At 43.8% G+C, this 25,833-nt stretch overlaps 1 protein-coding gene across 5 annotated transcripts in view; it reads left to right on the top strand.

The window, feature by feature from the left end:
• APLP2 (amyloid beta precursor like protein 2) overlaps window positions 1–25,095 on the top strand; it is a 75,580-nt gene extending 50,485 nt beyond the window's left edge. For 2 of the 5 annotated variants that reach the window (XM_050921593.1, XM_050921596.1), the window contains 15 exons: window positions 1,872–1,984; window positions 4,582–4,763; window positions 5,442–5,650; window positions 7,413–7,580; window positions 9,684–9,814; window positions 10,217–10,291; window positions 11,591–11,749; window positions 12,152–12,280; window positions 14,575–14,674; window positions 17,512–17,685; window positions 18,351–18,386; window positions 21,144–21,226; window positions 22,143–22,217; window positions 22,652–22,807; window positions 23,585–25,095. In XM_050921593.1, the coding sequence (XP_050777550.1) occupies window positions 1,872–1,984; window positions 4,582–4,763; window positions 5,442–5,650; window positions 7,413–7,580; window positions 9,684–9,814; window positions 10,217–10,291; window positions 11,591–11,749; window positions 12,152–12,280; window positions 14,575–14,674; window positions 17,512–17,685; window positions 18,351–18,386; window positions 21,144–21,226; window positions 22,143–22,217; window positions 22,652–22,807; window positions 23,585–23,686 (1,892 nt within the window). In that variant the 3' untranslated portion in view covers window positions 23,687–25,095. The remainder of the gene's footprint in view (window positions 1–1,871; window positions 1,985–4,581; window positions 4,764–5,441; window positions 5,651–7,412; window positions 7,581–9,683; window positions 9,815–10,216; window positions 10,292–11,590; window positions 11,750–12,151; window positions 12,281–14,574; window positions 14,675–17,511; window positions 17,686–18,350; window positions 18,387–21,143; window positions 21,227–22,142; window positions 22,218–22,651; window positions 22,808–23,584) is intronic. The other 3 variants (XM_050921597.1, XM_050921594.1, XM_050921598.1) reach the window with 3 other exon arrangements.
• The last annotated feature ends 738 nt before the right edge of the window (window positions 25,096–25,833 follow it).

The raw sequence follows: 25,833 nt of genomic DNA, 5'->3' as shown, positions 1-25,833 counted from the left end.
AGGAGATGGGGACCAACACCTCTCTCTGGTTTCAGAAACTGAAGAATGGATGTGGCCTTTATTACTTTGCACCTGTTTTCAGATAACGTACTTGATAGACTGTGTTTTGAGTTGCACACATCCATGTGCAGAAGAAATGTTTCTCCAAGGGTTCCAAGTCTTGGGTATTATGAGTAGTCTAGGCGCTGACTCTGTGGGTGCTCCCCTGGAGCACCTACGGGGGGGGGAAGGTGGGTGTTTAGCACCCACCGGCAGCCCCCCTACCAGCACCTCTGTCTCCCAGCGTCTGTGATCAGCTGTTTTGCAGTATGCAGGAGGCATTGGGGAAATGGGAGGAGCAGGGGTGGGAAGAGGCAGGGCAGGGATTGGGCCTTGGAAGGGAGGAGTAGGAGTGAGGCCTGGGGCAGAGCCAGGAGGGAAGTACCCCCCAGCCCCATTAGAAAGTCACTGCCAATGATCTGTATGGGATTGCTGCAAATTTGTCCACACCCAACAGTCAAGATTACTTGGCCAAATTATTTCAACTCTCTAGATGAAGTTGAAAGACTCTTCCCCTGGGAATTCATGTACTTCAGGTTTTAAACGAGTCAAAGCATATAGTGGTAAGTTTTTGACCATGTAAATGTTAGACATGAGCTAATGCAGCCATTTTTGTTAGACTACAAGTCTCGTCTGTGGGTGTTCATTTTATTTCACATGGGTTTGTTGCTCCCAAACACCTAGGTTTTAAGGGTTTTTTCCTAAGCAGACTAGATCTGGCCATGTCTTTGAGTAAAATTACTGGAAGATGTATCTAAATCCCCCAAAACTTGAGCCTAGAATGTTAAACCTTCCAAGTCATAAGGTCTGCCAAGGTGAACTTTCTGCCTAATGATCTAGAAAGTGGTGGTTATACTGGATCTAGTCTGGCAGATGATGGTTACGAACTCAAATTGTAGTGGTTGTTTAGGTTTAACTTGCTTTAATCCCTTCTAATGCAGAAGTTACAACAAATACCACAGAGCAAACTGTTCCAAGTTGGAAGTCTGTAGCTAAGGTTTTGCCAAATACAAAAATACAGTGTTGATGGTTAGGTGTACGTCAGAGCACAACATAATCGGTTTGCCCTGAGCTTTACCCGGTTGTGTGGGCTTCAGGGCTTTTATTTTCCTACTCTTAGCATTTTGGCTGGAGTATCCAAATTGGGGAATAGTTATAGCTGTGGCTGAGTTGCCCTGAGTCTAGTTTCAAATGCAGGGTACCCAGAACATGGATTTTAATCTAAACTCTGAAACTGCTTCAACAAAGCTGACACAGTGGAGTGAGTTAGCTGTCATCTCTTCTGAATAAGCAGAAAATGGCCAGGGAACCCTATAGTCATGAAAAATGCTCATGGCAGCAAATAATCAGACTACTGAAGCTTTTGGCAACCAGGAATAGCTTCTTCCATGTGACACTAGGCAGTTTAGGAATTGGTAGATCATTAAAATCGTTTAAAGAACATCATTTAGACAATCCTTTCTTCATGCGAAACTCGTTCACTCTTCTCTGCAGATTCCATGAGCAACTGTTCATTGACATGCTTTATAAACTTGCATTCAGCTTAACCTGTAGGTTTTGGCTAGCATATTTCATTGTTCAGCTTCTCCTACTTTTTGTTCTGAGCTCCAAGAATAGAACTAGTGGCCTTGTATTAAAGCAGGTCTGCAAAGGTGCCTGTTAGTCTAAACTGGGTCATTAAGATTTGTATAGCAACATACAGATTCTTAATGGAGTCAATAATGAAGTGCATTGTTGAAGATTTTAATGCTAGTCAACTCTTGAGTTTGAAGGTCAAACATGTATACGACAAGACAAGAACTGTTGTTTGATAGAAACTTTCTGTTTTCCAGTGGGTGAGTTTGTAAGTGATGTCCTCCTGGTTCCAGAGAAGTGCAGATTTTTCCACAAGGAACGGATGGATGTGTGTGAAAGTCATCAGCACTGGCACACTGTGGCCAAAGAGGTAAGAGGATTAACATGACTGTCACTAGATCCAAATACAGATGTACTTGGTCGCCTTCATTGTTACATCTGAACAATTACAATGTCATCCTCACAGCAGCTCCTGTGAGATAAGTGCCATTATCCTCATGTTATGGATCTGGAATGTAGGCACTCTGTTAAAACTTTTAGAACTTAAGAACCTCAGTCTCCTTGTCTTTCAGTGAGATGTAGGCTCTTACATGTCAAGTCACTCGCCCAAGTTCACAGTCCTGGTCTGTGGCAGAGCTGGGAATTGAACTCTGGTTTCCCAGTCTAGCACCCTTACTATTGAACTATCCTTCTTCCCAGGGATGAGGACCAGAGTGGTGATGAGACATGTTCATAGACGTAGCACTCCATTTCCTTAAATGGAAAGTCAGATTTTACAATATAGTGGTTGGAGCTTGGAATTGAGTGCCCATTTTGGAGTAGTGTAAGACAGAGTAGCTCCTGTACAAGTCTCCACTTTCCAGGCATGTTGCACTTTCCCAGAATGAATAGAGCCCCATCTTTCTCTTTGGCTGATTTTGATTTGACAAGAATTATGTAAATTCTGTGCACACTCAGCTGGTGATGAATGGATGGCAATATCTAGGTTCACAATACAGAGCATGTACTCATATGAGAGACTAAATTAAACCACTTGGTCTTAGTGGTGATAAGATTGAAATGTATCAGCTTTGGAGCAGTAAAGATTATTCCCATTTTTTCCAAAGCTTTCGGAAAGCAAAGCTATTTTTAACAATTCTGTACCAGTAGACCACCTATTAATTGAGGGCCATCGTGCCAACTTCTAAGTGGTTGTTCCCAGTGAGTTGAATGATTTGCCTTCAACATGTAGTTGACAGCTTCATCCAGATTACAAGCACGGATCATTCCCTTAGCTTTCTGAAGTATGGATAAAAGAAATACAAAAGAGCTCCAACATACACAACAAAGCTTTCATTATTTCACTCATTGGTCAGGCCATAAAACCATATACATATGCAGTTTCAAATAAACGTGCAATTAAAGCATCTGTGGGCTGTTCATATTTGGCATTGTACTGAATTGTCCAGTTTCCAGATGCAGCATGTTCAAATAAAGTAGTCAATTTTTATACCTTTAGCTTTTCTCTTTAGAATGAATAATGAAATGGTCAGCCCAGCTCTAGCTCTGAAGTGCTGCGTGCCTGACATGAAACTTTCTATTCTTTGCCACTAAGGGTACTTCTGCAGTACAAAAACAGAAAAAACATGGAAGCAAGTCTCAGGGCCCAGGTCGACTAACTCGGGCATGCACCGTGGGGCTAAAAATAGTGTAGATGTCCCTGCTTAGGCTGGAGCCTGGGCTCTGAAACTCTGAGAAACGTGTCTCTGAGCCTGGGCTCCAGTCCAAGTGGGAACATCTGTTCTGCTGTTGCTAGCCCATAGCGCAAGCCTGAGTCAGTTGACCTGAACTCTGCAAAACAAAAAAAGCCCCAACAGTGAGTCTCTGTCATTTATTCTAGAGCCTGGTTATTTACCCATAATTGAACACCTTATTGCCAGAAATAAACAGGCATTGGCTGCTCTTATTAGCCACTATGAGAGCCGGCAGACTTGTACCAGCATTAAACTGCTTAGGGAACTGCTTTCAAACTTAGAGCAGTAATATACAGTATTGGCCAGCTAAACCAGGCTCTTATTAGACAGAAAACAAAAGGAGAGAGAAGAAAAATAATAAAGTGGGGGAAGGACATATCAGGGTGAGCCACGGTGGAACAGTGTCTGACTTCCTAGATGGTATTTGGGATTGTGGAGCTGGAGGTGGTGGTGCTGGTGGTGAAGTCTCTTTCTACCTGGTCTAGTTGGGACATCTCTAAGGTACAAAGGTGTCATGCTTTATCCCGGGATCGCAGGAGACACTAAAGGTAGCAGCCATGATGGTGAAGCTTGCTCCTTCCTTTTCTCCAGTCAACAGTGTTGTGGTAGCCAGCTTCCTCCCCCCACCCGCCCCAAGTCTTTCTGAGGACCCCAAAATGGAGCGATAAGCTTAGTAACCTATCCCTTCATTGTGTTGTCCCACAATGCTGCCTAATTTCCGACCACACTGAATTTTGATTCATTGATTTCTGGTCCCACGCTTCTCTTGTTAAGATCATGCCTGGTAAACGCAATCCTTGAATTGTATCAGGAAGCCGTTATGCAGGTCTTTGTCCTCCTTTGCAGATCTTCCCATCAGCATCTATGTGATTAGAAAACTTCATAAATGTTTGTACTCACTGTTTCCACAACTAAACTCACAATTAGGGTAAATTTTTAGGCCCAATTATTGTAAGTGCTTCAGATTATCAACAGCAAGGTGCAAGTCTCAGACATTTCCAAAGCTTTGTCTATTCCATGAAATTTCTTGCCCATTTTTCTGCCCCATTGTACAGGGTGAGATGCAAAAAATAAAAATGCCTGTGCCCTGTCTGCAATACAGTTTACACCATTGGAATTACCACTGGCACTGCCTGAGTGGTAATGGCTATTTAAACCTCCAGCATGAGCGGGGAGCAATAAATGTGCTGCTTTAATATACGACTTTTTTATTTCACCCCGGCTTCCCTCTCAGGCTTGTCTGACAGAGGGGATGATCCTGCATAGTTACGGCATGCTGCTTCCCTGTGGAGTGGACCAGTTCCATGGCACAGAGTATGTATGCTGCCCTCAGACCAAAATTGTGGATGAAGCTCTTTCGCAAGAGGAAGAGGACGAAGATGAGGATGAAGATGACGACTATGACCTTTATAAAAGGTAGAGCTTCTGATCACTTTGTAGAGTCTGGGTTAATGTCTTTGCTTATGTAGATTGTAAGTCCCTCCGGCAGGGACAAACCTCTTGTTCTGTTTGTACAGCACGTAGCACAATGGGTTCCAGTCTGTGATTAGGGCCACGAGGTGCTACGGTAATACAAGTAACGATGGGGCCACTGGCTTGTTGTTACCAGCGGTGATTTGTCATCCTCACCCACGAGGGAAAGAACTTTGTTCTGCTCCTGGATTCAGAGGAAGGGGAATACTATGGCAGTGGAGAGGTCTTGCAGTTCACAGAAGGAAAATGAATTCACAGCACTTCTCTGAAATGAGTGGAGCACCTCCATCCAAAACCACTCAAAATGGCTGGCTGCTCTACCAGATGTTTGGCTCCAAATGCTATAGCCTTTAGTTTAGGTAAGGAAGGCTAATTGGGGGATGAGGTTTTTTAAAAACCCCTTTGAGCTAGAGGCTGAAAGAAGCTATGGCTCTACTAGGTGTATCTGTAATGAGAGAACTCCTGTAGCTGCTGCTGGTTGGGTGAACAATGGTCAGTACATTTATACTCCCATCTCTCGTGCTTTTAAGATTGATTCTTTTTTCATCTTTCTTCTTGTAGATCAAAGATTGGCTGCAAAGTCATTAGCATGAACTTTCCCTTTTAATTGTATCCCTCTAGTGAGTTCCCAACGGAGCCAGATGTGGAAGAGTTCACAGGAACAGCTGTGGAGGAGGAGGAGGAGGAAGAAGATGAAGAGGAGGAAGTGGTGGAAGATCGGGATTACTATTATGATAACTATAAAGTAGATGATTACAATGAAGAGACCCCTACTGAGTCCAGGAAAGACAGGTCTCCTTCTGAAAAGGAAATGATCAGTGACATGAAAGGTAAGTCATGCTCCACAGCGTACATGACTCCTGGCTCCCTCAGGCTGGCTGTCCAGTTGATCTTGTTATCTCTGCGTCGGTGATAATGCTTTCGATCCATCCAACAGATTCCACTGCGGAGGCTTTAATTGCCAAATTGGTCATCAAAGAAAAGCTGATGCTTCTGTTTCAAATGTTGAAGATGACACTAAGTCTCTAGAGCATGGCCCATATGTTGCCAATTAATGGTAGTCTTATTGGCAGAAGGCCCAGTGGCTGGCACAGAGAACAAATATTTCCACCCAGGTGCAGTGTTGAGTCAGGAAGCAGCACTTGCATAGCCTAATATTAGGAGAGACTATAGATAGACCATCTTGGGGCACTCAGCTGACTGGAATATCTTCCTAGGTTTGAGTGGCCAGCCTTGATTTGTCTTTTCTCTAACGTGGATTCCAGAAAACTAAAACTGTTGGGCCAGGGTCTCATCTGATGTAAACTTTGAGTATAATGGAGCTACACTGATTTACACCAGCTCAGAATCTGGCCCATATACCTTGAACAAGATGTTTCCAGTAGTTGCTTTCTTTCCTGCTCTATTTTAAACAACCCAGGTCTGCATAAAATCCTTCTCTTCCTTAGAGAAACTGAACCCAGTCCAACCAACCGCACCTCTTTATCTAAATATTTGCTGTAGCTCTTGTCAGGGGCAGGTGCTCTTGCAGCAGAGCATCTGCCACTGTGTTGTGATTCCATGCTGTAAATTTTTACTTGTTGAGTGCCCCTCTGCAGAGGGAGGGGGCAAGAGTGAAATGCAATTAACTGCAGATGCCTGAGTCACTGGTAGCAGTTCGTGTCTTGCGGGTGAAACTCCTGCTGGTAATGTGCCAGTGTGCTGCAGATAACTTCACTGAAACAGTACTTCGATTGTATCTGTGGGGTTATCGGAGATCTGCCGATGTTAAAACGGACTTGGAACAGGGTGACCTGTGTAGCTGGCTAGCTTCTGAAAGGTGTCTGTTCCAGGGATGCCCAATTTATTTCCCTCTACAGTGCTTCAAAGAAAGGAGGATGCTTGCTGTAATACTGCATCTAAACAGAGCCACTTGTGCTGACTGCTTACTGCAGAGATGTCCATTTCTGTGTAAAATGCTGTAGCTATAATTCTTGAATTCTCCTGCTTAGTCCCCAGGCTTTTTAAAACTCTAAAATCCAGCTGCTGCTATTCTCCAGTGACATGTTCCATGTGTATAGCCTGCATTTTCCACTTGCTTTTATACCTGTGCAGCTCTGAATTCAAGCTTCCATCCAAATAAACTGCAATGGAATATGTCTTCCCTGTCGAATATCTCATGCAGCACTGAAAGACTTTCCTTCCATCGTATCTTAAGCATTTTAAACAGTGGAAGCTCTGTCATTGGGGCACATGGGGGATGGCCCCACAACCTCTGAAATTTATCTGTAGCCCAATTCAGTGCTCTGCTCCACCTGTTTGATTTAAAGAGAATAGCTCTTGCAGATGAAGGCTCCATTTTGGGCCAGTTGCTCCAGTGTTCCAGACTGTGCATTGCTCGTGCTCTGCAGCAGCAGCAGCAGCACTGTTCTGGTAGCCTCAGCAGAACACTAAAAGGCACTTTCAAAAGTGCCCCCAAAAAAGCATGTTGCAGAGTGAGGCAAGGAGCAGTGCCGCAGCAGAATTTCTCACCTAGAGCCAGCAGTGACTTTTAAATCGCTTAGCAAAGCCTGTACTCCTCACTAGCTGATGTTCTAACCCGTCTCCACACAGCTGTCTGCTCCCAGGAGGCGATGACAGGTCCCTGCCGGGCTGTGATGCCTCGTTGGTACTTCGACCTATACAAGAGAAAATGCATTCGCTTTATATATGGAGGCTGCGGAGGCAACAGGAACAATTTTGAGTCAGAGGAATATTGTATGGCTGTGTGTAAAAAGATGAGTAAGTCCTGCCTGCCACTGGCCCTTTTGCAGCAAGCCACTGTCATGTCTGGCATTTGGTGTTTCCTCCTCCTTGCCTAAGTCAATTGAGGATACATGTGTAGCCCGTCCTGTTGGTTCTGGTGTTTGCAGCGGTTCTGTCTGTCCTTTTGCAGCAGTCTCCTCTTGTCTCTGTGCTTCTCTAGATTTTTTTTTTTTTTTTAGGTTAAAGTTCCTACAGCTAGGGAAAACTGACTTCTCAACATGTACTGTCTGTCTCTCCAACCTAAGCCCACACTTGGCCTGCAGACTTAATGAACACAGCGCTCAATTATCCTCTTCTAGATTTGTAGCAGGGACTGGGAAAGTTCTTTAGTCTCTATTCTTGTTATAAAACTACTCCATTTGTTCATTCACCCAGCTGGTAGAGACTTCTTGCCTTCCCAGGTCAGAGTGTGATGTATCTGTTCAACCAATTGCTCTGGCAATGTAGACTGTTAGTCAAAATTCTTCTGGTAAGAAGTTTTTCTGACTGGTGCACTTTGGAAAATCCTCACTAAAGTAATGCAGAAGTTTGGTTCCCACCTTCTGCTCCATTAGAAATATGAAAAGCAATTTAACCCTTGTATTTGATAGCTTGAGGTTGTTGGCATCGGTTTCTGCTGGCTTTTATGGCAGATGATAAAACTACCAAAAACCTTTTAACCTCCTTATTAATCTTATTGTTGAACTCCAGCACTTCCACTTCAGCTGCTGTGAAAGCCCTTTGAAAGGCTTTTTGTGTTACCTGGGGCTTGGCAGTCTGTCTATACAGCCATAATCCTGTTTACAAAATGAGCTTCATGGAAGTGCATTAGATTGGGCTGATCTGACTGAAGTAGTGAAATAAAAGCTGTGGCTGTCAGGAGCTTTTTGTACAAAAATTTGTCATGTCCCAGAGGGATTTGGGGATGGAAATTGAGGTCTCCATTTCAGCAATGCTATGAGCAGGCTCAGGATACAACACGTATCTGGCCATGGCACTTACATGCAGAAATAATGCCTGTTGTACAGTCTTGCCAATGTTTCACCTAATTGTCCCCATTGGACTGGGAGGTTGTGGATTCCGGTGCACACAGGGACTAAATCTCCTATCCAGTGCCAATACTAAAGTGCAGGATGAAATGAGGTCTGTGCTGTTTGAGGTTTGCAGTCTCTTTATATTAGATGTTAAGCAGAGGTCCTGCCTGCCTGTATTTTAAGGCAGGCCAGTTTGTTCTGTCCCACTTCAAAATAAATAAGGGCTAACCCAGTGTTCCTGTCATTCACCCTCTCCACACCCCCATTTCACCCCACAAGCTCTAATATCCAAGGTTGTGCGTGACTGAATATGCAGTAGCTGCCATGCTTGGCATGGTCCATTTGGGAAGGGCTTTGTGGTGTATGATTTCATATCAGGATTCTCCATGTAATTGCTCGTCTTGCCAAATTTGAATGCTTCAAGAAGATGGGAGACTTCCTTGCTTTCCAGTTGATTGGCCAAGTTGAAGTCGTCTTGCTGAACATCCTCCTGTTGCTGTCTTGTCTCATTCCATTGCCTGTTAGTCCTGCTTGGTGCATCTGATACGGCAAGTAGGATTGAGATGTAAAAGCCCTTGTTCCGTGGGAATGGGTTGCTCCTTAAATATTTCTGTGGGGGATTCCCTGTTGTGATCATGGAGTTTGCTGATGCTGTTGAGCCCATTTGTCAGTGAGCAGCTAATGTAGAAAATGTCATATTCAGGCAGAGACAAACTGGCGTGGCAAGGAAGAGAAAGTTCTGTGTTCTGCAGTCCTAGCGTAGCTCCGTTGCTGAGTAACACTTGCCTCAGAATTAACATGAAGACTGGACAGATGCTGGTGGCCCCAGTGCATTACTGTGTGTGTTTGGAATGTTGTAACTTACTGATGTTGTTGTGCAGCAAATTGGCAATTTAATGATACAAAAATGAAGTCCTGGTAGGTAGTGGTTCAACACACTGTTTGACAGAGGGTGAACTTTGCAGGTGTGAAGGTGCCTCTCCCTCTCCACCCCTTGCAATCATTATCACAATAGGCTAACCCAGGACTGTAGAAATTGTCTGAGCTGCTAACTTTCTTTTTCCAGTTCCCCCTACTCCTGTACCCACTGATGATGTGGATGTGTACTTTGAAACCCCAGCTGATGATAACGAGCATGCCCGCTTCCAGAAAGCAAAGGAGCAGCTGGAAGTGCGACACCACAACCGCATGGACCGGGTGAGTGTCTCACGTCATTTCGTTCATCTGAGCTGCACGATTGCTGCCTGTCTTCTGCTATACAGATCAATGGCTGATTACCTTCTGTGTTGCTTTTGCAACATGACCCCACAGCTTTGTGGTTGGGTTTTCTTTAAGTTCACCTCCTGGGTGTTGGGACAGAAGTCAGCAGCAGTAACAAACAGGCTGTTCTTTTGGGGTTAAATGCTAAGATTAGACCCTGGGTTGGTTACAAACATCTGCCAGTGATGCAGCAGTCTTGTTAGATGTCTGATTCTGGTACAGCCTTGCTTGGTATTAATGTCACCATGTGTGCCTGTTAAAACAAGCTAGTCCAGAAATACATACATGACATAAGTTTTTCTGTGCCTTGCTGAACTGTGCTCCTCTCTGCCTGCTTAGGTGAAAAAGGAATGGGAGGAAGCAGAGTATGAATCCAAGAATCTTCCTAAGGCGGAGAGGCAAACTCTCATTCAGGTAAGAGTTGAGACATCTAAAAGGGGGAGCTAATTCCGTTCCCAGAGGTTCAGTGCCTGGCATCTATCCTTGCCTGAGTAAGCTAGATAGCTTGTCAGCGTTCAAAGCCAAAAGCACAGTGAGTGAAAAGCAGTCCTTCCCTTAATCGGATGAACATGTAGGAGAGGGAGACTTGACTCAATTGCATCTTTTGGTCTGAAAACTGGAAATGGTGCTATGTACTACCAGTTCCCCCCTGGCCTCTACTAGCAGGAGAGTAGCAGGACCATCAAGCATGTCAGCAGCGCTGCCAAAAGGGAACTCTAAACCTCCTGCATTCATTTTGCTCAGCTGTGCTTGCAAATGAACCCACAGCCCTATTCAGTCTGGCTCTGACATTCTCTGTGGACACAGGTTTCCTATTTGTACAGATCTAGTGAAAACCCATGATGCTGAAAATAAATGGCTTCCTTGCAAACTGCTGAACTCCTGCTTTGTGAGAATGAAATCTCAGTGGAGACCCAGGGTTTGTGATGGGTATAGAATCTTGTGACAGTTGGCTGCCATAGACTCGCACTAGGCTAAGGACAGCTGTTAAATTTTCTCTTACAGTAGGCTAAGGCCTCTTTCTCTAGTGTGGTCTGTTCACATGGTTTTCTAAATCCTCTCTGAAGCCTGTATCTTCTCTCTACCAATCTTATTCCTAGTTTGAGAAATAGTTTATTATTTGGTTTCTAATGGTGCACACCGAAACTTTAACATAGTGTTTCTATAGTCATCGTGGTGTGATGCATAGCGTTGACAATGGCTTACTACTGACAGGGAGCGCGCGCTCTAATACTTTGAGTACCTATAGGTGGACAGATGCTAGATAGGATGCCTTTCATAAAATTTAATTAGTAGCCCTATGAGGGAAGGAGATGGTATTAGCCCCATTTTATACAAATGAGGGATAGGTGGATTCTTAAATGGTCAAGTCAGTACTAAAGCTGAAATATGATACAAATCATCTGATTCCAAACCGGATGCTCCAGCTGCAAGACCCCCTGCCTTCTCCACAAACAGTTGAAATTGTTATGAAGTACATTTGAAAGACATATTGGGACTATCATTTTAAACAGCACATTTGAAGTCAAAATGAGTCTTCTGTGTCCTTCTCTCCTTACTGTTGGAAGCCTTGGGCAGGGAGTATGGGATGGGACCATCTCAGCACACTCAAAGGAATTAGATTAGCAAGAGTAGGCTTTCTTGCTAAGTTTGTTCCTCTCTTGCTACAGTGCTGTAGCAAACTTACACAAGCTCTGTTTCTCTCCTTGTCAGCACTTCCAGGCAATGGTTAAATCTCTAGAGAAAGAGGCAGCCAGCGAGAAGCAGCAGCTTGTGGAGACTCACCTGGCTCGAGTGGAAGCTATGTTGAATGACCGCCGTCGAATTGCCTTGGAGAACTACTTGGCTGCCCTGCAAGCTGACCCCCCACGAGTGAGTTGTGTTGGAGCATTTTGAGTGACATGAACAGTGACCACATGGGCTGAGATGGGGAAGGTTGGAACGAGCCTTGTGGGGGCATGGGTTAGCATGCTGTGAAAGCAAACTCTTAGGAAGCTGTGCCAAATCATGGTAACTGGTACCAAAGACCTATCAGCAGAGCATCTAAATTCATGTCTAGAAAACTGCACTTAGTTCTCCCTACATTCATACTTTAGGCATAGCTGTTTGTGCCAAATACACTTTCCATAAAAGGAGATTAGCTGAGAGATCAGAATAGATGTTCTGTCCAGTACTGAAACGGAGTAGACAACTTTAAATATATTTCAGTGTAGTTGTTAGATGGGATCCTGTTCTTTGTGCCACCAATAGAATTTTAACTCTTAAATTTTGCAGCCCCACCGCATCCTCCAAGCCCTGAAGCGTTACGTCCGTGCCGAGAACAAGGACCGTCTGCACACTGTCCGCCATTATCAGCATGTCCTGGCAGTTGACCCAGAAAAGGCTGCACAGATGAAATCTCAGGTACAAAGGAATGTTTCTGTCAAGGGAACATTGTTACTCCAGGAATGGTTCTTGGAGACTGTGTCTAGAAAAGGCTTTTTCAGAATCTGTCCTATCTCCATGCGAATTGGCTAACCAGCTGAATACCTTAGTAGCTTGACATCTTTGCACTGAAGAGGAACTCTCATTTCCCTTTCTGAATGCATGCTGGTTGGTGCTAAAGATGCTTTCCTTGCAGCTTTCCTTAGCACCTACCCGAATGTTAAATACGTCCTGTTCAGATAGTACCCTGGTTTAGCCATGCATTATCCACAACATCTGGCCAGTTCAACAGTAAGTAGTTTGTACAATATCTGCCCTTCAGCCCTTAGCTAACTTCTTCTGTGGTTTTACATTCAAAAATTTGTTAGAGTAACATTGAAGGCCAGCCAAGATCATAACCCTATTGTGCTAGATCCTGTACATGCATATAGTAGAAGATTGTCTCTGTTCCAAAAAGCTTACACATGCTTAGACGAGACAAGTTGGGGAGGGCAAACAGGCACACAGAGAGAAACTGACATGCCAGAGGTTTGTGATGGAACTGAAAATGGAACCCAGGTCTCATGAGCCCCAGTCTTGTGCCCTAGCCACTGGACCATGCTGCTGTTCCTCTTTCTAAAAAAGGCTTCTTCCCCTGATGCTGTGTGAAACACCCACACAAACAAAAGGGAACAGGCTGCACTGGGGAGACAGTGATACTGACTACGCAGAAACCAGTATCGTTCATTAGTGTCTCTAATAGTAACCTGAGGCTTTACTTGCAGTAATGCGAGGCAAAATTTCAGAGAGAAGTGTGGGCTTTGGGAATGAGACTAGGACTGGGGCTTATCCCTAGATCTCACCCACTGTTAGTAATTCAGAAATTAATCTAAGTATCATGTTTCCACTTGCAGGAGTTCTTTGGGTATCTGGTTTCACGAACTTCAGGTTGATTTGAGGTGCTGGTGATGGACTCTCAACTTTTTTGTCTTTAGATCTTTCTGCTTCGAACTCTTCCCTGTCTCTTGGTTTACACCCATTAGACAGGGTTCCACAGTAAATACAATACTGGCTCATAATGAAGAATAGCCAGTACTCTCTTCGGACACAGCCCAGTATATCAAATACACACCCCCTGACTCCTTTGTTCTTGTGCTGACAAAGCCCCACAGTGGGGTATGTGAACTGTAAGCTTAAGCTAAGACCTAAACAGCCCGTAATTCATTCCAAAGGCTTCAGTGTCAACAAATTGACATGTGAGGAATGTAGGTGGTACAGTTCAATTTCAATTTGCTTTACTTTTCAATGCACTTTAAGCTTCAGTCGACTTGCTTGATTGACAGGGTGGCCACATGTAAAATTAAATTGCTTTCATCCTAGCTTTTAAAGGTCAGGTTCACTTCTGACTATAAAAGCAGGTCCATTCAACTCATTAATTTTCTTCAACATTGGGCCATCCATATTAATGGTTTCTCTAGTCCACATGATCCCTGATCATGTAGCACCCTCTCTGGGTGAAGTTTGGAGTTACTGTTAAATTTAACATGAGCTAATGGGTGAACTGAGGCTGTGTACAATGTGACCCAATTTTCAAATGATGGCAGTGAATTTTGCATATAGGCATATATATTGGGTTGAGAAGTGCATAAAATGCTCCATGTCCTAATTTAGATGCCCTTGTTTGAAAATTGGACTTAAATTGCACCAGAACAAAGTCTAAACCATGGCAGTTTCTTGACTTGTAAAGCAGCAGCATGACCAAGACCCTGTTCTACCCAGAAGCTGTGTGTAGACTTAGCATTGTATTGCCAAAACCATGCTTTTTGTTGGCTTTGTAGACATTCTCCCCATCCTCTAGGTCTGCAGTCAGGTGCTGTCTGTTGGAACAGAGTCTCTGCCCTGTACACCTTAGCACACTTAGAGGCCTCCACTGCCAAACAGAGGCAGGGTTTTCAATTTACTACTTGTCTGCAGTTACATGAAACAATATTTAATATTGACCATAGTTAATGTATATCAGAAGCATCCAGTTGTATGCTTCTGGGGGAAAAACTGATTGCAGCAGGGGCCAGAGAGGAATACCACGTCCTACAGCAATGTGCATATGGCTTGTTGCTTTGTGGAGGCTGCCTTCCTGTGGAGCATGGTATAAGCCAGTGCCACAGTTGGGGTATCTGACTTGATGGGCCAGTGGATTCAGTCTGATCTCAAATCCTGTGGTCCTGTTTCTGTAAGATGGTAATACATCTGTAGTATCTTCAGTGGCTCTTAAATTGGCTCTTATTTCTTGTCAGGTGATGACACACCTCCATGTGATTGAGGAGAGGATGAATCAAAGCTTATCTCTGCTCTACAAGGTACCGTATGTGGCTGAAGAAATCCAGGATGAGATCGGTTAGTATCTCTCTATGCTGGTGCAGGTACATTAGGATACCCTAAAAAATACCAAGCCCACATTTCTTAGGGCAAAGTGTGTCCCAGAAATATCATTGTCTAAGATTCAGATCACCCAGGGCCTGATGGAAGTGCATCCTAGAATACTCAAGGAGCTAGCTGACTGAGGAGAGATCTGAGCCATTAGCAATTATCTTTGAAAAATCATGGAAGACAGACATTCCAGAAGTCTGGAAAAGGGCAAATATAGTGCCCATCTATAAAAAGAAATAAAAATAACACAGGGGATTACAAACCAGTCAGTTTAACTTCTGTACCAGGAAAGATAATGGAGCAATCAATTTGCAGACACCTGGAAGATAATAAGGTGATAAGTAACAGTCAGCATGGATTTGTCAAGAACAAATCATGTCAAACCAACCTGATAGCTTTCTTTAACAGGGTAAAAAGCCTTGTGGATGAGGGGGAACTGGTAGATGTGGTATATCTTGACTTTAGTAAGGCTTTTGATACTGTCTCGCATGACCTTCTCATAAACTAGGGAAATAAAACCTGGATGGAGCTACTATAAGGTGGGTGCATAACTGGTTGGAAAATTATTTCCAGGGAGTGGTTCACCAATGCTGGAATGGCATAATATGTGGGGTCCAGCAGGGATCAGTTCTGTGTCCAGTTCTGTTCAATATCTGCATCAATGATTTACCTAATGGTATAGGGAGTACCCTTATAAAGTTTGTGGACTATACCAAGCTAGGCAGGGTTGCAGGTGCTTTGCAAGTTACAATTAAAATTCAAAATGATCTGGAGAAATGGTCTTAAGTACTGCACTTAGGAAGGAACAATCAGTTGCGCACATGCAAACTGGGAAAGTACTGCCTAGGAAAGTACTAGGGAAGGGGATCTGGGGATCATAATGGATCACAAGCTAAATATGAGTCAACAGTGTAACGCTGTTGCAAAAAAAGCCAACATCATTCTGGGATGTATTAGCAGGAGTATTGTAAGCAAGACATAATAAGTAATTTTTCCACTCTACTCCATGGTGATTAGGCTTCAGCTGGAGTATTGTGTTCTGTTCTGGGCACCACATTTCAGGAATGATGTGGACAAATGATGTGGACAAATTGGAGGAAGTGCAGAGAAGAGCAACAAAAACGATTAAAGGTCTAGAAAACATGACCACTGAGAGAAGATGAGGCAGGGGGGATATTGGGTTTGTTTAGTCTGGAGAAGACCAAGAGGGTACATAAGAGTTCAAGTACATAAAAGGTTGTTACAAGGGGGAGAGAGAACAATTGTTCTTAACCTCAGAGGATAGGACAAGAAGCACTGGGCTTAAATTGCAGCAAGGGTGGTTTAAGTTGGACATGAGGAAAAACTTCCTAACTGTCAGGGTGATTAAGCACTGGACTAAATTGCCTAGGGAGGTTGTGGAATCATTGGGGATTTTTAAGAGCAGGTTGGACAAATACCTGTCAGGGATGGTCTAGATAATACTTAGTCCTGCCATGAGTGCAGGGGACTGGACTAGATGACCTCTTGAGGTCCCTTCAAGTTCTATGAGTCTGTGCTCTAGTTCAACCACAAGTCATCTGGCTGATGAAGGCATTGAACGGTAAAAATTCTCTGGCCTATGCTATATAGGAGACCAGCTGTTGTAAAGTGTAACTTTTGGCTTTAAACTGTGAAGCTATAAAAGTCTACAAAAATTTTGCAATAAATCTCAAGTCTCCTCCTTTCTTCCCTGCTCTTGGGTAGAAAGGAAATCAGTAAGTACAAGCAGATCCCTGCCCTATATCGGAGTGTCAGACTCTCATTTACCTTCACCATACACTGCTTAGCTCAAATGTCTCTTGGTTCAGATTGTACCACTGCCTCTAGCCAGTGTCTTTATTGATAGCTCAGGATGGGGATCCTCCTTCAGAGTTGACACAAGTCTTAAAAGTCTGACAACCCACAGGAAGACCAGCTTCCCTCACTGCCCTACACCAACTATATTTAAAGGATCATACACCCCTCCTTTTCCCCCCCAGCTGACTCAGTCTATCTGTACTCAGTCCTTTTTATTCAAAGTCTACCACTCTTCCATAAGCACTCAGCTATTACACTGGGTACCAATATGAAAATTTAGGTAGACCCTGTGGGAGAGTTCTAATCCTTAAGCAATGCAAGGTGTTGAAACAAAGGGACACAAGTTGGCATTGTCTAAAGAACAAACGATTAGCTGGCTGAGCTATAATCCTAGTTCTGGTGTGTTGTAGCTTCCTTAAGGAACAGCTGAAGGCTGCTGCTACACAGCACATTACCAAAATGGCAGGAGTTTTCTGTAGGGCAAGGAGGAAGCTATTGCCTTTCTAAAACCCTGGCCAAACAGACAATAGGACGGTACCTCAGTGGTTTGAGCATTGGCTGCTAAACCCAGGGTTGTGAGTTCAATCCTTGAGGGGGCTACTTAGAGATCTGGGGCAAAAATCTGTACTTGGTCCTGCTAGTGAAGGCAGGGGGCTGGACTCAATGACCTTTCAAGGTCCCTTCCAGTTCTAGGAGATAGGTATATCTCTAATTAAGATGATTCAAACATTCTTTGAGAGAGGCTAGGAAGTTTTCAGGTTGGTTCAACTTAGTTTCCCATTGCAAACATTGATGCTGCAGCCTCTGTGAACTAGGATCTCTGTGTCACTGTCCTATAAAAGACTACCAGCTAGCACCACTAAATTCTGAGAGGAGCAAAAATTTGTTCTTGGAAGCAATGAGGAGTTGTAGCAACTACATGCAGTATAGGAAGCAGTTTCTTCCTCCTCTTACTCCTCTCCCTGGCTGCTTGTTCACCCTTACAGATGAACTGCTTCAGGAGCAGCGTGCTGACATGGACCAGTTCACATCCTCCATCTCAGAGTCCCAGGTAGATGTCCGAGTCAGCTCTGAGGAAAGCGAAGAGATACCCCTCCAGGAGGGCAAACCCTTCCGTCCATTCCAGGTGAAGACCTTCCCAGCCGTGCCTGGAAATGAAGGTACGTAGAGCCCAAAGTGTGCATTCGTTTTAGGGAACCTGAACACATTCAGCTTAAACTGACATCAAAGCCCATGCAATATAGTGTGCTCTGTCCCCCTGTGAACTTTTAGGGCTGAAGCAATTGTCCCAGAAATGCAGAATTACTCATGAGAGCACTACTGTCAAAGCTGCCTCTATGATGTAAAATCTAAGTAGGTCCTAAGTTGTCCATCTCATCAGAAGATGGTCTGCTGGTTTGGGACAGAGCCAGTGCAGCTAGTAATCTGCAATCCCTAATAGGCATTTTAGCTTGTCCTTCATTTCGATGCTGTTGGCCATTTCTGGAGTTCTATTAATTTCCCTTTGTAGGTTGTGCCAATTTTTGCTTTTTTGGTTTGATTCTGGAATTCTTTCTCTAACCAAAATGCTCCAGTATAACATTGAACTGTGTTGCCAAACTGCTGCAGGGCTATGGGGGATTCTTTTTAATCAAAGGGTCTGGACAGCTGGCATTTGTGTGGCTTTTTAATTTTTTTTAAAATGCTTGACCAGACTAAGCTATAACAAAGCTGTAAAATAAAAGCTTTATCCAGAGTCTGTCAGAAATCACGCACAAGCCTTTTTTTCCTTTCTCTCTTAATCTCCTTTTTCTGCTATTTTTGTTTTTGTTTTCCCTTCTGCTAGATCCTCAGCCGGATTTGTACCATCCAATGAAAAAAGGTTGGTTCTAAGCTGCTCCCTCAGTGTCTCCCATCACTCCCCTACCTTTACAGTGTTTGGTAGCTTCATTTTTAGTTTCACAGTCTCACCTTTTCACCTTCTTTCTCTCTGTGTAATGACCAGGGCTGACTTAGCCATGCCCTGGTTTCTAAAGAAACAGGTTATTTTGACTGCATCAGTGACCTTTTGCCAGCCTATCACAGGGATTCTAGGAATGCATAATGAGTTACTTTGCCCCCAAAAGCAGTTTAGGTTTAGCAGTCCCCTTGGGAATTGTGCAGAGTTTACACCATCTTATTTTGAGAAGTGTTTAGCACTGGTTCAAAGAAATGTGACAGCATGGAAGGTAAATCCAAATACAGACTCTGTTTCATGGACTGTAGCATCCGTTCCTCCTACCTGGTGACAGCACTAAGACTGGAGTGAGCAACTCTGGAGAGAGGGTGAGGAATCATTCTGGCACTCAAACAATACCCAACAGGGCATGTATCTAGTGGGACCTAGTACCATGCAGGCAAATGATTCATTGATCCACTCTGCTTTATAGTATCTTTTGCATCTTCTGCCTCTTCCCTTTCTAACATCTAGAATTTCTTTGTACTGTGCTAGTTCTCACTGTTCATCTATTTCTGCTTATAGGTGTACCTGCAGTACTAGCTCTTGCTGAATTCATGTAGTAAAGGACTCTGGCTGAAGGGGAATTAACTAGGCTGTAAGGGAGGTGGGGAACTGACACTAAACGAATTGCTTTCATTTGTTAAATACTATAGAATCAGACCTGGCTTGTCAACTAGTCTGTGTGCACTTTCTCTCGGAGAAGGCAAGTCTTGTAGTAAAGTTTATGTATGAAGACTGTTGCTATTTAGTTGTGCTCATGTAGCATGCTGGAAGTGATCCCATTTACTTCAACCTGCTTTTGATTCTAAATTTGCTGCAAAACTTCCAAAGGGATGAACTTTTTTATAACTGTTTAATAAACACACAAGTTACTGTTGTAGTCCAAAGGCTGGATGGCCTGCAACTCATTTCCTTTTTGAATATTTAACTGCAACTGAAATAAACTCCATTCGTGGTCTGGAACAATTAGCAGCTGACTGAATGTGGACATTGTACTTTCATATTGATTTCAAGAAGCGAAGAAAGGGGCCAATCGTTTCCCGTTTAAGTAAATGGCAAAGCTCCTACTGACTTCAGTGGCAGAGGATCAGGCCCTACATTCTCCCTCTTTCAGGATATTCCATTAAAAGCTACTGTTTTCCAGGGATGTATGTAATATAATCAGCTGCATCTCTGAGCTCCTAGAACCTGGGGCTATTAAACAGGGCACAGCATTATACCAAATGGCAATACTTGTAACAGCAGCTCAATTCCCAGATTAGGGACTGCTATGTTGGCTCCTTAGAATTGGGCAGAGCAGCCCCAGGCCAGGATTGACAAGATGGTTCTCTAGAAACACTTGTGATTAGTCTCGCCAGAAACTCTAAACCATTGACTTTCACAGCAATGTGACCCACGTATGCAGCCCTGGGAAGTGAGAGGTGACTGTGGCTGTGCCTAGAATCTGAATGTCTCCAAAGAAGCGTATGGGGAAAGGGATGCAGTAAAACCCCAGCCACTCCTTGCTGGAGGAGCTGGAGTGAGGCATTAGTTTCCTTAGCATTTTCAGGCAATAAAAGCTGTCACGGTGAAGACTTGCCCTGGAGCCAACTCTCCTTTCCTCCCCCTCATCAGAGAACTTGCAACAACTCCAGCAGCAAATATAATGCATCAGCCAGGCTGCAAGCTCAGCAACTGCAGATAGGTGTGTTCAGTCCATTAGAAGCATTAAGCGCTGTATGTAATATTTCCCGCCCATGCCCCTCTCTGAAGCTGGAGGCTCAGCTGAGTTTGGATTTCAGCTGCATTGTCCCCTTTGATTTGTCATAGGTGTTGTGAAGGACACTTGTTTGGCATGCCCTGATATTTGATGCTCGCCATCTCCCAGGTTGTTAGCTGTAGACCTAAGTTGTGTTGCATCAGCCTTTTCTGTTGATCTGATCTATTTATAAAAGCTCCAGATCAAACTGTTTATGCAGAGCAGTCTGTTAATTGATGTTATTCTCCTTTGCAACCCACAGTAAATTTCAGCCCAGTCATCGATGAGTGATATTCTGATACAAGGACTAGCTTATCATTTTCTCCTCCCTTTCTCTGGGATTGATTGCTTTTGGGCCTGTGCCAGTGATGGGACATCAGCTCATTACAGAGCTGTGCTGGGTGACCTTGCGACTCTTGTTCCTGAGGCACTTGCTGACGTGCTTGATCTTGACAGAGATGGTGCTGACGATGCTGTTGTGTAAAGTGCTCCCTGTGCACTGTTTGTGGAGAGGAGGGTGTGTTCTGCCTTCCTGGAGTCATGGTGATCAGCAGTGTTCTCCGCTGCTCCCTTTAGTTGTTGCCATACTTTTTTTTAATAGCAGAATAGTTGTGGTTTTACACTCCCAACACTCTTTTTTTTGTGCATCCTCCCCGCTCCAGTCACATCCACCACATTTGTCTTCATCAACCAGGAAACCCCCAAATCGTTTCACTGTAGCTTAGCACAAGCTCCCCGTCCTGAAGCATAGCATGAAGAAGGGCTTGTAATTGGCAGCTTGCGCTCTGAATCTCACTAGCAGCGACAGCACTGCAGAGACTAGGCAATCCTTTCCTAGTTGCCACTAAGCTCTGAGTGGTGTCTGCCTACATCTAATGTAATACTTAAAATTTTTGGTGTAGGTTCTGGCATGGCTGATCTGGATGGACTGATTGGGGCTGAAGAGAAAGTGATTAACAGCAAGAACAAAGTGGATGAGAATGTGGTAAGCCCTCTGCCTGTATTTTTCTAAAGCACAACTGGACTTGGAGACTAATTAACATTAGTGGCTTATTTCCATGCCTTTTTTCCTGCTCACGGAATGTCAATGTATTCATTATCCATATGGTGCAGGGGAGTTGCGGTTTTCTGACTAACATAGTTCCCTAATACTATTTAGTGTTGCAAGTGTGGGAGGACAAGGGAAGGCGAAGATCCAGATCCAGATCCCTAGTTGTAGAATGACTTGGTGTCTGGTTTAGAAATGGCTTCCCTAGATAGAAACCAGAGCTCTTTGATAGACAATGAAACCTGGTGAAGACCCATCTTTGTTAGGCAGCTGCCTGTTTTAAGACCACATCAAATGTACTGAGTGCTGTTCTGTCCACTTCTACAATAAGACCACGTCTACGAAGCAGCTGATGGTTTTGGTGACTATTTTCAGTGGTTTAACAGGCTTTGCTGTACATGAAAACTGAAAGACAGTTAGTGACACAGTGGAAACACTGTTTACTGTTAAGATTGGTTCTGTCTTCAGTGGAATGAATGAGTTGAATTCGAATTGCACCCACCTGGGTAAAATCAACACGGGGGTTTGACTTCTAAATTCATTTTAAAGCCAGGAGGGTAGATTTATGTAACACAGCTGATGTGCCCATAGCAAATGTCTGCAGTTGAACAAAGGTCCTTGAGATAATGATTCCTGCATGTTGTGGCGCTGGCGGATGACTATAAATGATGGCTGGCTATCCCCTTCTCATGAGAGGGTGAGAAGATGGTGGGGATCTAGCAGAGTTGAGTAGCTGTTGACCCAGCAGAAACACTGTGCTGCATTGTGCAGTAAAGGTCTCTTCTCCAGCCATGCGATCCTGTGCCTGTTGTTCCTGGCTCCTTGTATAAAATGCCTTCGTGACTGTTTTCAGGTAATTGATGAAACCCTTGATGTGAAGGAAATGATTTTCAATGCAGAGCGAGTCGGTGGACTGGTGGATGAGCCGGTATGTATGTGGCCACCCAAAAAAGGGAATAGCCGTTAGTGAATCCTAAAATCAATTTCAACATCTGGTGTTTGTGTGTCAACTTACTCTGAGATGTGGCTAAAGTTTTGGGAATGGTGGAACCCTGCTGACTCCTTGCAGGGAGTGGCATTGCTCTGATTTCTTCCCTAGAACTACAGTTCTAAGTAGCTACCAATAAATAGGATGACACTGACTTGTTTAAAAATGCCTTGTGGGAGCCATAAGCAGCATGGGTCAGCATCTTGTGGGAAACCCTTTTGATCAGGCAGGGAGATGTTAAATATTCAGCTGGCCAAGAATAATCACTCATGTCTCCATATCACAGATGGTTTAAGACCTTATTGGTGGCTACCTCCTAGGGTTGCATTTAAGTATCTCCTTTCCCACCCCAATCCCCTCTTCTGTCTCTGCAGGATAATGAGAGTTCCCTTCGTGAGGATTTCAGTTTGAGCAGCAGTGCCCTCATTGGTCTCTTGGTGATCGCAGTTGCCATAGCCACAGTTATAGTCATCAGCTTGGTGATGCTAAGGAAGAGGCAGTATGGGACCATCAGCCATGGGATTGTGGAGGTGAGACATAGCTTCTGCTATACTAACTGAGCAGGGTAACTGTTAGCATTGAGTTAGCTTGTGATGCTGACACCCCTTTGTGCAATATCCTCAGATTTAAGCATCTCAGCTCCTAGAGGGTTGTGGCTTATGTCTTAGCATGCAAGTATTTTTTCATTAGTGTGTCATGCTGGGATCTGCCACTTAACAGTTGTGTTCACTAATCACAAAGAATTCAATTAGGTGTTCTTGTCTGTCTGAAGATGAGATTTGGCATTACATGAGCTTTCAAGTCTAAATCTATAGTAATTCACCCTCCATGTTATGTAGCAGCTATTACAGTGCATGGAGCTGGGAGGCAGCAGCAACTTGATTTTATCCTAGCTGTAATGGTGACTTAGTGTGGCTGCAGATGGGCTGCTTTATCTCTTTCCTCAGCATGCAAAATTCTGATCTGTTCCACATGGGTGTGAGGGTCATATTTGTGACATGCTGTTTAAGTGACCTAAAGAAATATCCTTCTTCTCTATCCCCTGCTCAGTCTGGGGCAGAAGACAAGCAAGAGAAGGCCTTGGTAGCTAGACAGCTTTTTCTGAAACAATGAAAACTGAATTTTTCAGCTACTGCATCACTTATCAGGGAATAATAAACAAGCTGCTTCCAGTGGCTGATGGTATTTGTTACATCTTGCCACCTATAGTTCTAGCACCTTCCCAACAACCATAGTTGTAAAGAATTTAAACCTGCAAATTGCTGTGGGGACTCCATTGACTTTGGTAACTGTCTGGTCTCTTTAAGGTTGACCCAATGCTTACCCCAGAGGAGCGGCATCTGAACAAGATGCAGAACCATGGCTATGAGAACCCAACTTACAAATACCTGGAGCAGATGCAGATTTAAAGGATATGAAAATGCAGGAGCCCTGACCAGCAAAGGGGCGAGGCAGGGAGGGCCAAAATGGTCCAGCGTTTTGGATCGACTACTGACCAACAGTTGCTTCAAGAGGACTTCATCTTACATTCAGAACTCCTGGATCATTAAGACTATAATTACTACTGTAGAGTTGCAATTTCCATTCTTTTAAATGGGTGAAGAAATGATAATATAACAATATATGATATATAAATCTTCTTAAATGGGAAAAATGAATTTATTGCGGAAATTTGACTGAGATGTAGTTTTTCTTTTTTAAAAAATTGATCTGAATCCCAGTTCTGTTGTATTGTCATCTGATACAAGCTCTATATATATACAAATGGGAAATGTTGATTTTTATTTCTGATAGACCACTTGTATATTGAAGGTCATTTGTACCGGCCACATTGTATAAAGGAGACACTTGTGGCTCTTTGGTCATTTTGGCTTTTATATATAAAGCAGTATTCTTTTTTTTAAGTCAATTTTGCCAGAAGTTGCAAAGAGATTAAATAGGGTTAGGAGCTGTGAGAACATAACTAAGGGTGCAATTCAAAGAGATTTTAACGAACAGCTTTATAAAAATCCCCTGCTGCCTGCCAGTGATCTGTGCACTTCTGTGGCATAGCGGTGTGGTTTCTAGGAATCTAGGCTCCCTGGAGGCAAGGAGTTAAAAGGCTTCTAGCATCTTTTGTTTATAGCCATTCTAGTGGAATGTTAGAACATGGTGGTTCTGGAGTCTACACATTTCCCTTATCTTAATTCAGTCTTGCTGTACAGTTGGAAGTCTGATATTGAATTTAAATCCCTCCTTCTGATCCTCTAACCAGCCTCCTTCAGTGCCCATCTGGCATTAGCAGTGCCCTGTTGCTACTACTTTAACTTTCTCCAGTCCACCCTTCCCCTACCACATGGTAAGTAGTCTCTAAATTGGAGGTTTTGGAGCTCTGCCTCTCTTTCAGATGAGGCTGAGCTGTTCTGGAGTTGTGTGCATGCTCAGAGAATGCCCAGGCTTTGCAATAATCAAGCATTGGGGGAGCTGAATAACATGGGATTTTACTTCAAGTTGGGGGTGGGGGGAGAGAGGAAATAGATACTGCCTATTTTACACAAAACTGGCTGCATAGACCCTGAGGAGAGCAGCGGGGTGTTACATTCACCATCATGTCTTTGTAATGCTTGTATAGTTGATGTTAATGCTCATGGCTTTTTTTAAATCTGGAGGTTCTGGTAACCTGTGGTGTATTTTTTCTATTTTCCTGTGACTTTGTTTTCTTCCCCCCTTCCATGTCTCTTCCCACTATGCACAGATTTAACTTAACCTGCAAACTCTTTAATGTGGTCTGTGGGGAATGTACAAAGTTTAAACACATCAGTAAACACTTTAACTTCCAGATGGATTCCTTTCTTTATTCATGGGCATTCAGGATCTTTTGTCTTTTCCCTCCTTGCTCTTGTCAAAGCCCAGGGGAGTTTTTTTCCTTTTTTGCACACCTACAACTCCAGTTCATAGTTAGTCCTTGAAGGAAAGGACTGCTGCTCACTGCTATTGAGGGGAAAGTATTCTCCCCCCACCACAAGGAGCATCCACAGCACACTTGGCCCCTGCTAACCTTTGTGGAGGGAAGGAGACAAAAGTGATGTAAAACAACAGTGAGGACTACTCTATAGCTGTCTGTCTACAGACTGCAGCTGTCTAACAAACCAAGTGCTCCAGTGTCTGAGCCATGGCTGCTGTTCATGTTCAGATTGTTTCCAAAATACATTCCAAGTTAGCTAGTTCTGAAATGCCAAATTCATTCCCTGGGTACAGGCTGATGCTGGCATGCTCTCTCAGAAGTGCCAGAACTACACTGTTCTTTGAGTGCTTGCTCATGTCCATTCCATATTCGGTGTGTGTGCTTGCCACATACACGGGTGCTGGAAGTTTTTCTCTTAGTAGCATCCGTAGGGGACTAGTTGGCACCCATGGCACAGTATGAGGGGTGCCACTAGTGCCTCCTCACCTTCAGTTCCTTCTTGCTGCCAGTGATGGTGCTGAAACTTCTGCTGCTTTGGCTAGCTTTCACCATCATTTCTTTGTAAAATAGTTTAGTATTTACACTTAGTGTTGGTCGGTCCTGGACAGGACT

Source organism: Gopherus flavomarginatus, chromosome 13 (genome assembly GCF_025201925.1).
Source record: "Gopherus flavomarginatus isolate rGopFla2 chromosome 13, rGopFla2.mat.asm, whole genome shotgun sequence".
Lineage (NCBI taxonomy): Eukaryota > Metazoa > Chordata > Testudines > Testudinidae > Gopherus > Gopherus flavomarginatus.
This window is presented reverse-complemented; position numbering and strand designations above follow the sequence as displayed.